Source organism: Syngnathus floridae, chromosome 5 (assembly GCF_059516105.1).
Source record: "Syngnathus floridae isolate MCC-2025c chromosome 5, RoL_Sflo_1.0, whole genome shotgun sequence".
Taxonomy (NCBI): Eukaryota; Metazoa; Chordata; class Actinopteri; order Syngnathiformes; family Syngnathidae; genus Syngnathus; species Syngnathus floridae.
Window position 1 is genome coordinate 4,760,739 of NC_142417.1, and position 8,640 is coordinate 4,769,378.

An 8,640-nucleotide genomic window follows, 5' to 3' on the forward strand; every position below is an offset into this window, starting at 1 on the left:
GCGTGCTGCGCCAGCGATGTCCAAATTATAAGTTTCAGAATAAAGTATCCTGGCAACACAATAAACAAATACTCCACCTTTACGTCACAAATTTAGGTGAATACAAATAGGCTTGATATTAATTGTACACAGTGACAGTTGAACGTGATTTTGGTCATTTGGATTCGAGATTTTAACCCATTCTGGTTTTAATTTGAATGCATTAGACAACGTGTGTTTCGCGGTAAAGGTTGCCAGGCAACGACAACAACTCCAAAACATTAATTTGGCACCGTTTGTAAAGCTTGATGCCGTTTTCATAATATGACTAATTTAAGATTTCTCCCTCAATTCAACTAATAATTGATAACTGGATCTTTATGACAAGAGTGTCGTCATCCTTTCGCAAAGTAACCAGGTGACTGACAATTTTGTAAGCAATGGTGTTCTCGCTTGGCAACTCTTTTATTATTTAACTGAGCGCAATTGATGTGTTAATAAACATTCAATACATTTTCCTTTCGAGATTCAGGAATAGTAAGGACGGTGAAGTAATGAAATAAAAACTTTATTGACCAGTATATATAATTTCTCTATTTTAGCATGAATTGTTTTCTATCAAAAGAGCTTTTGGTAAAAGAAATGTCGTGGAAAACCTACTAATTGGGGGGGGGACGCAAACATTTTAAGATAAAGTGGCTAACTGGCCAACAATATTCATCCACCAAATCACTTTCGTGGCCCACATATCTTGTGTGAACATATTTGATATTAACTAGGTTATTTTTTACTTTTTGAACAGTCCAAATTGGTGATTCTCAAAATTTTTATTCCCACACTCCAATGACTTTTAGTTAATTTTATTTGACAGGCAAAATGTCTGAAACAAAAGATCCCGAGAGCCCCCCAAAAGGTCATCAGAGCAACATTGACAAACTAAGGCGAAGCAGGGAGTCTCAAGTCTACACTGCAACCAGAGAAACCCTTTTCGCACAGGAGACCACACACAGTAGAAACCATGCATTGGTAAGTAAACGTAGCACTGAATACAGTGGGACCTTGACTTGAAAATGTTCAAGGTATCTGTCACTTGGGTAAGATTCTTTTTAGCCTGGTTAAAAAATAAAAAAAATCAATTTCATTACTTATAATACAGAGAAACAACTAAATTAGTTGGTCAAGGTACCACTGTATGAAGAGTAAAATATATCCAGTAAAATATATCCTCAAGCATGCTGTCCCCCATTTAGTCACTTGATTGGGTCTCTGGCTTGAATTCTTCGCTTCCCGTATACATTTTGCAAGACCACAATCAGCTGGTGTTCCTCTATACCGGAGCTAACGTCGGGATAATTTACAACCACACCACCAACTCCCAGCATATACTCCAGGTAAGAATATAAATAGAAATTAAATTAAAAATTAAATACATTTAACAAATAGGATTTAACAACAACACACATTAAAAAGTGGATATTTTTCAGGGGCACTGCTCCCCCATTTCATGTATGTGCGTCAGCAAAGACCGACGCTGGATCGCGACGGCGGACCTGAGCGAGACAAGCACTGTCATAGTGTGGGATTCATACTCTGGGTAATGTTCGACATACACTGGCAGAGCTAGGATCTTTTTCCTTGGGGAGGACCGTGGGGGGGCGCATGGATATCTTAGGTGCGCACAAAACATTATTTTATTTTTTTACAAACCCAAAATATTCTTCTGAACACACTGATGAATACTCATTTAATGTTGTCTATGGGGGACGGGTGGAAATGTTTCAAACAAAATCGTCCAAAATAGAAAAATAACTAAAAGTCAATTATTTGGCCTGGGCCCTAAGGGAGCCAAGCATAATTCACGAGGCCCATTGCCCCCTCAGCCCCTCTAACTCCGCCAGTGTCAAAAAAATCTGATTACTTTGTTTGACAAGTCTGCTAGCAGTTTCGTTAGGTGTTTTTTTTTTTTTGTCGTTTTCTTGGTGGGGGTATGATACGTTTGGACCGTTCCAGCATTCCTGTGCACACGTTGTTCGACTGCCATCCCAACGGGGGAGTCAGTGCCCTTGGCTTTTCGGCCGATGCCAAACAGCTGGTGACGCTCGGGAAAGAGAGAACTCAGGTGAGTAAAAGCTGTTGCTTTCCATCTCTCTGGTGGATCGTAAATGATTTGCTTTTAGCCTTCACTGATTTCACCGTGCGGTTAAACTACAGTGTGTGTGTATCTGGGATTGGACCAACGACTGCCATGACCCGCTCTGGCTCACAGAACTCAGCCCGGAATACGGTTATCAAGTAAGTCCAATTGAAGTTCGTCATCACCTTGCCCATGTTTTGTATTTAAAAAAAAACCAACTCTAATATTTACTTGTTTTTGCAGAATTACATCATTTTTAACCCAAACAATAGCACCCAGTTGCTGAGCAGCAGTGAAAGCCAAGTGTTGTTTTACACCACGGTGAGTCGTGGCACGTTTTCATCTGGTCCACCACATAATTCTAAAAAACAAAGGAAAAAAAATTAAAAGGTCATTAAAAAACCTGAAACGGCAATGTTGTTCCATTCATGTTTTGCTTTTTTCAGGCACAAAGAAGTTTGCAATATGTTCCATTAAAAGTTATTAAGGTAATATTTTATTTGCCAATTTGTTTTATTTAATATTTCATGCTCATTACATTTGTCCAATTATTAAATATTAAATGATCTTTTTTTAAATACATTTTTATTTCTATTAGTGGTTCTTATTAGTGTATTTTTCTTTTTTTATATAAATTAAAATGTTCATTATGTTACTATAATATTTCTATTTTGTGTATTTTTTCTGCACAAAACCTACATACTGCAGTCGTATCTTAATTTTATGTAAAACTTTAATGATACATTTGTGGTTTATTTGTTATTTATTTGCCCGCGTTTTATGTGTTCAGCTGGGCGACGCGGCCACCCTGGAACTGAACGCATCTCTCTTCCCCTATTCCACACCCGAGTTCAGCGAAATCCGTAAACTGGCCGGTGGGCCTCTGAGTCCATCCGTGTTCCACTGGCGAGACCTCCGAATCCTAACCCCGTCTAGGGCGGGGGTCATCATGATCTGGGAACTCATGCAGGACCTAGATTCCAACCAAAGACTGAGTCGAGACCACGTGAAGGTCATCTCTCTGCAGGAGCATCCCATCACTGTGCTTGTTGTGATAGACTAGTATGTACTCGTCGTTTTATTTGATAGCAAATGTTATTGCATCCATTCAATAGTTACTTGACGTTCTCATGCTGCATGTTATCATACGGTCATCCATCGCTAGAGACCGAAGAGTTCATTCTCCGGTTGTATTTGTTTCTTTCACGACAGCTGCATTGTGACTGGAGACACGCGAGGCCACATCAACTTTTACGACGAAAACATGCTGCTCCTAACCTGGTTTACTCATCTGAATCTTGGCCCGATTGTTTCTATTTCCTTTTCCAAAGAGTTTCCAAGAGAATATTTGGAAGACGAAACCATGGATACCAAGCCACTCCTGGGCAGGTAAACGTCCGCTTCGGTCACCAGTGAAAAAACTAATACCCAATTGGAACAGTACAATTATGTAATCTCGTTCCATGCAGAATATCTCATGGCATGTTTCTCATTTCACGTTATCTCATCTAATTGCTAGTTTTACATCATTTATCGCATGTAATTTCACCTAATGTTATTTAGTCTTTTTTTTTGTTTACATTTTTTCCATTTCATACATAATCTGATTGTTCTCACATGCATTTGATTTTAGGACCTCATCTCTCATTTCATTTTTTTTTTAATCCCTCATATAATGTCTCTCTCTCATCTCAATTTATATCTGATTTCTCATGTGATCTCATCCCTCCTCTTCTTTTCTTATCCATCCCCTTTCAAATCAAATCAAATGTGCCGCAATTGACATCCTGAAACTAACTCCTTGTAACATCACATCTGTAATCTCATTTCTAATATAATCTCACACAACGCTACGCTATCGCAGATGTTTTCCCGCCTCATATTTTGTCGTACTTTGCAGGAATTTTTTGGTTTCCTCGTCAACCTCCGGGGTTGTCCACGTGAATGTGGAAGGCGGCACGTGGCGGGTCTTGATGCAGGAGAACTGCGACCCTGCCCACGCCGTGGCCTGCAATCCCAAACAGCCCGTCGCGGTCATGGGCAACTGCAGCGGCGTCTTAAAACTTTGGGACTACCAGCAAAAGCGGACCATCTGCAGGAGGGTCTTGGAGAAAGAGAAAGACATCCAGTGTGTCACTATTGACCCACAAGGTGACTATGGAAATCCGTTTGAGCTTTTATTCCATTTCTCCTCAGACAAATGGACAAATGTCCTGAAGTGCTGTGCCACAAAATAATCAATCAAAACTTGCTGTCATACCAAGAAATAATAAATATTCATAATCTAAACATAAAATCGGAACAAAATATAATTGAGCGTACGACAACATATTTTCTATTTTTGAAAAGAAAAATTGAAATAATAAATACAATTAATTAAAACATAAAATAGAAACAATATACAGCTGAGACTATGCCTCAACGCCATTTTTATAAAAAAAAAAAAAAAACTGCTATTTTTGGACACTGACACGTTCGTTCCTTCTTGAACAGGACGTCACCTGGCGGTGGGTTTTGCAAGCGGAGCCGTTCATTTTCTGGATGCCAACACATTACAAAGTGATCCCAAGGAATGTTTCGATTACTCCCCCGACAGCATCAGCCACATGAGTTTTTCGCATGACTCCAGATACCTCGCCACTGCCGTAAATTACCTCGAAGCAGGGGTGCCGCTAATTATGAACGCCACCGTACGTAGTAATCGAAGTTGTCGCCATCAGGATGTCGGAAAAGCGGTGACGTTATTTCGCATGCAGCCGCCTTTGTGGATCTACCTGGGGAGGTACCGCTCCCACTACAAAGCCATTACAGACCTCATGTTTGGGGTTCACCGGGACAGCGCCAAGCCTAGACTGTTCACGCTGGGCGTAGACCGCCTGCTGGTGAGTCTGCAATTGGTGGATGAGATTTTTGCAAATCATCAAACATAAATCGATGAGCATTTATTTATCTACTAATGTTATTGATTAATGAACCGCAATTGGCTGCTGGCTGTAAAGCATGTAGAACAATCGGGATTAACAGGTGGAGTACGACGTGGAGAGCAGTGAAGTAGGCCACCTGATCATCCTGAGCTCCAAGCGTCTTGACCAGAGCGCGGTGCCTAAGTGCATGACCTTATACCCGCCGCTGAGCGCCGAGGAGTTTCTGGTGGTCGCCTCGGACCAATACAAGATGAAGCTTTTCAACAGCACCTCCAAGACATGCAGGTAATAAACATCACCACCATTTTTTGTTTTTTGAAAAGGAGACAGATGATGTAGGTCTTTTTTGAATAACTTCAACAGAAAGACCCTCCTCGGGCCGACGTACGGAAGCCCCGTTAAGAAAATCAGGATTCTCCCCACGTCCAAAGACAACGAGAGAGGCACGTACTACATGGCGTACATAACAGACGACAAGGTCAGTCCGCTTAGCACTTTTCACCAGCCAAGACTGAGTAAGAGGAGGTCTGCTGATGCTTCATCCAGGTTGGCCTTCAGATCTTGCCTCTGGACGGCAACCCCTACAAATCCCAAGCGGTGCTCTGCCATCCGACCGGCGTGTCCGCCTTCGCCTACTCCAACGACGGACAGTTTCTTTTTACTGCAGGTGGTCCTGACTGCACTGTCTTGCTATGGCAGATCAACTACAGGTAATGTTTGCATGGAACATACACGAGAAGAAATTTCAGAATGTTCTCAAATTGCGGCGGAGGAACTGGAGAAGTCACACGACTGGGCACTATCATCAAACAAATCCACAACAAGCTTCCCCAAAAATATGTCCACGCATCGTATTCATCATCCGATACCACAATATTAGAAACACCTGCCAGATTATAATCCAGCTCTCCTGTCGGATCTCTCCGTGTGTGTACGTGTACCTATTGTGTTTGGTATGCGTAATATAAATTGTGTTTTGGCTCTTTCCGGTGAGCGCAGTGCCCTGGAAGGAGCAGCAGCTTTGGGAGGAAAGGACCTGGAGCCATATTACACTCTTTTAGAGGGAGGCCGGAATGGAGAATTCTACAGGGTGAGTTTGAAATGTCATCATTTAGTCGTGGAACCAGTACAGCCAAGTAACTTATGTTTTTATACTGTAGGAAATCGAAGACTTTTTCTATTACTGCCAAATTCACAGTCAAGGTCTGGAGTCCATGGACACGCGACAGCTGTCTCCCAAAATTCCCCTGACGGAATTGCCTTCACTCATGCGGGCTTTGGCCTACTTCCCAACTGAAGAGGAGGTGCGATCCACATTTCGGTTTCCTCATATGTAACATTCCTGCAAAATTGGCTGTTTTATTCTGAGCAGGTTGAAGACATGCTAAACGAGGTGAAGATGGGCCAGTACACAGAAACAGGAGAGTACGTCACGGACATCAACCTGGAGGAGCTGATCAAACTCTACGTCAACCACCGGCCGGCCTTTGGTATCTCGGCAGATGAGCTAGCCACAGCCTTTGAGGTCCTCGGCGAGCCTAGCGGCCCCGCAGGACAGCCCGTTCTGCACAGAGACCAGATGTTGGAGCTCCTGCAGGGCCGAGGTATACAATAGAAAATGTTACGATCCTGGCGCCTCGGGTCAAGAACCAGGAGAAATCCTTCTCACTAACAGAAAAACAAAAGTAACACAATATCGGAATTTGTCTTTTTGCGTCACCATGAATCCACACTTGAATTAATTTGATGGTATCTAACAGGGGAAGCTATGACAGAGGATGAGTTGGCAGAGTGTTTTACGACACTGTTAGGCCTGTTTGAGGTCAGAGACGAGGAAAGTCCCGAGGTCGACTTCTTTAAAAGTGAAGGTAAGTACGAATACTAGAATGGTTACAATATTTAAACTTTCACACATAATCTTACTTTTATTCCCATCTGTGTCTTTTATGCAGACGTGAGCCACGAATATGATCTGGAGAATGCCATCCCGGAGAAAATATCCATGGACACATTTACACATCTCATCTTGGGCCTCCCTTCATCCTCGTCATCGTCATCGCTGACGCTCAAGAGAGGACATAAAGCATCGGAGTTTGAACAGACCAGAACAAAACAGCTTGATGACGACTAAATGGAAACTCCATAACTGAATGGGAAATGCAGTGACTCAGAATTATTAATATTCATCATTTACAAATAAGTTAAAAAAAAGAAGCATTGTGCTGTGTTCTGTGTAGTCCCAGAAATTACACTGTAATCTCCCCATAGTGTAATAAAAATTAGATAACAAAATATTCAAGGTGTTGCCAATGAACTACTGTAAGCATATGCACTAGCTGCACAGATAGAAATTGGACATCACTACAGGATTGGTAAAATGCCAAGTGAGTCACTTTAAAAATAAAGGACAAAGAAGGCACAACATAATTAACAGAAATGCGTTATCTAATTCTAGTCCTGACGCGCCCCTATCAGACAGGGTGTGGTCTGACACAGACCAATCAGAAACGTTCTGACCGCGAAAAACTTCCTGGATCTTGAGACGAGCCCGCCTCCTTTTTTTTTTTTAATGAAGCAGTGCTTTAGACCAATAAGAAAAGGCAAGACTAACACAGGCCAATCAAAAACCTTGCAACCTTTCAGTGACAACATCCTGCCCGCCCCCCTTGGGGATGCCTCCAAGTTGCTTCGGTGTAGTGATGTGCATTCCAGTTCTTTTAGGTGAACTGAATGTTTAGAATCAGTTCACGCAAAAGATTTGTTCCCCCCCTCCAACACACACGCTGATCCGGCTTTTTTCTTTCTTTTTTTTACAACATCCAGTGGAAACAACCCATACACATCAAACAATACAACTACACAACCCCCCCCTCCAAATTATTATATATAATAATAATTGGCTCGTACACAGATCTGTTGGCAACAGTCTCTCACCCGGTCGTGAACGGGAAGTTGCGTCACTGACTAGTTCGTGAACGGGTAATTACGTCACTGACTCGTACAGTTCATCTAACGCTCGCTGGCGCTGCTGATTGGTCGTTCGCGAAGATTCACGAGTGAGTGACAGACAGCATTGCCGCTATGCCATTGCCAGCCGACACACTTTATGCCGACATTGATGTTTTAATTTTGTATTTGTTGGCTTGTAGTTGATGGTGTTATTATACTGAATGTGTTTGTGTTTGAATAAAAGGTTTAAAAAAATAAACGTTATGCCGACATTTGTTGATTTTGGGGACACCGACTCATAACAACGTAAAACACGTATACATATTGTCATATATAGCAGTTAACCAAATGTCTGATTTTTATGTTTTGATTGGCGAATATCAAAACAAGGAATACAACACCAGACCAGTTATAACATAAATGTTTATTAAAATAATAATAATAATAATGATAAAAGTACATCTCAAACCAGCAATCTAACGTGAAACTGCAGTCGATATATTGGATAACAACATTTAGGCATACATATGCATACACGTTATTTAAAACCTACTATAAGTAAATCGTAAATCTACATTCTGGCTTACATAGTTCACGCCAGGAGACGCAACATATTCACTGACTGATCCGTTGATGCACAGGAAGGCGGTTCAC

At 41.7% G+C, this 8,640-nt stretch overlaps 2 protein-coding genes across 5 annotated transcripts in view; one reads left to right on the plus strand and one right to left on the minus strand.

The window, feature by feature from the left end:
* Positions 1-8,640, minus strand: part of kntc1 (kinetochore associated 1) — a 40,894-nt gene that overhangs the window by 21,805 nt on the left and 10,449 nt on the right. The window lies entirely within an intron of this gene.
* cfap251 (cilia and flagella associated protein 251) lies at positions 149-7,331 on the plus strand. Of its 4 annotated transcripts, none has more exons than XM_088376378.1 (21): positions 152-412; positions 851-1,005; positions 1,230-1,370; positions 1,464-1,573; positions 1,990-2,098; positions 2,191-2,271; positions 2,357-2,434; positions 2,560-2,601; positions 2,904-3,175; positions 3,326-3,502; positions 4,014-4,264; positions 4,607-4,758; positions 4,834-4,995; positions 5,138-5,322; positions 5,401-5,515; positions 5,584-5,747; positions 6,037-6,127; positions 6,198-6,341; positions 6,410-6,641; positions 6,798-6,905; positions 6,990-7,331. In XM_088376378.1, exons 2-21 carry the CDS (start codon positions 856-858, stop codon positions 7,166-7,168), a joined length of 2,943 nt encoding a protein of 980 aa, XP_088232504.1. In that variant the 5' UTR covers positions 152-412; positions 851-855; the 3' UTR covers positions 7,169-7,331. The 4 variants fall into 4 exon arrangements, 3 of the variants coding, with proteins under 3 accessions (XP_088232504.1, XP_088232503.1, XP_088232505.1); XM_088376377.1 differs by having other exon boundaries at positions 154-397; XR_015858627.1 differs by lacking the exon at positions 6,990-7,331 and having other exon boundaries at positions 149-397; positions 6,410-6,722.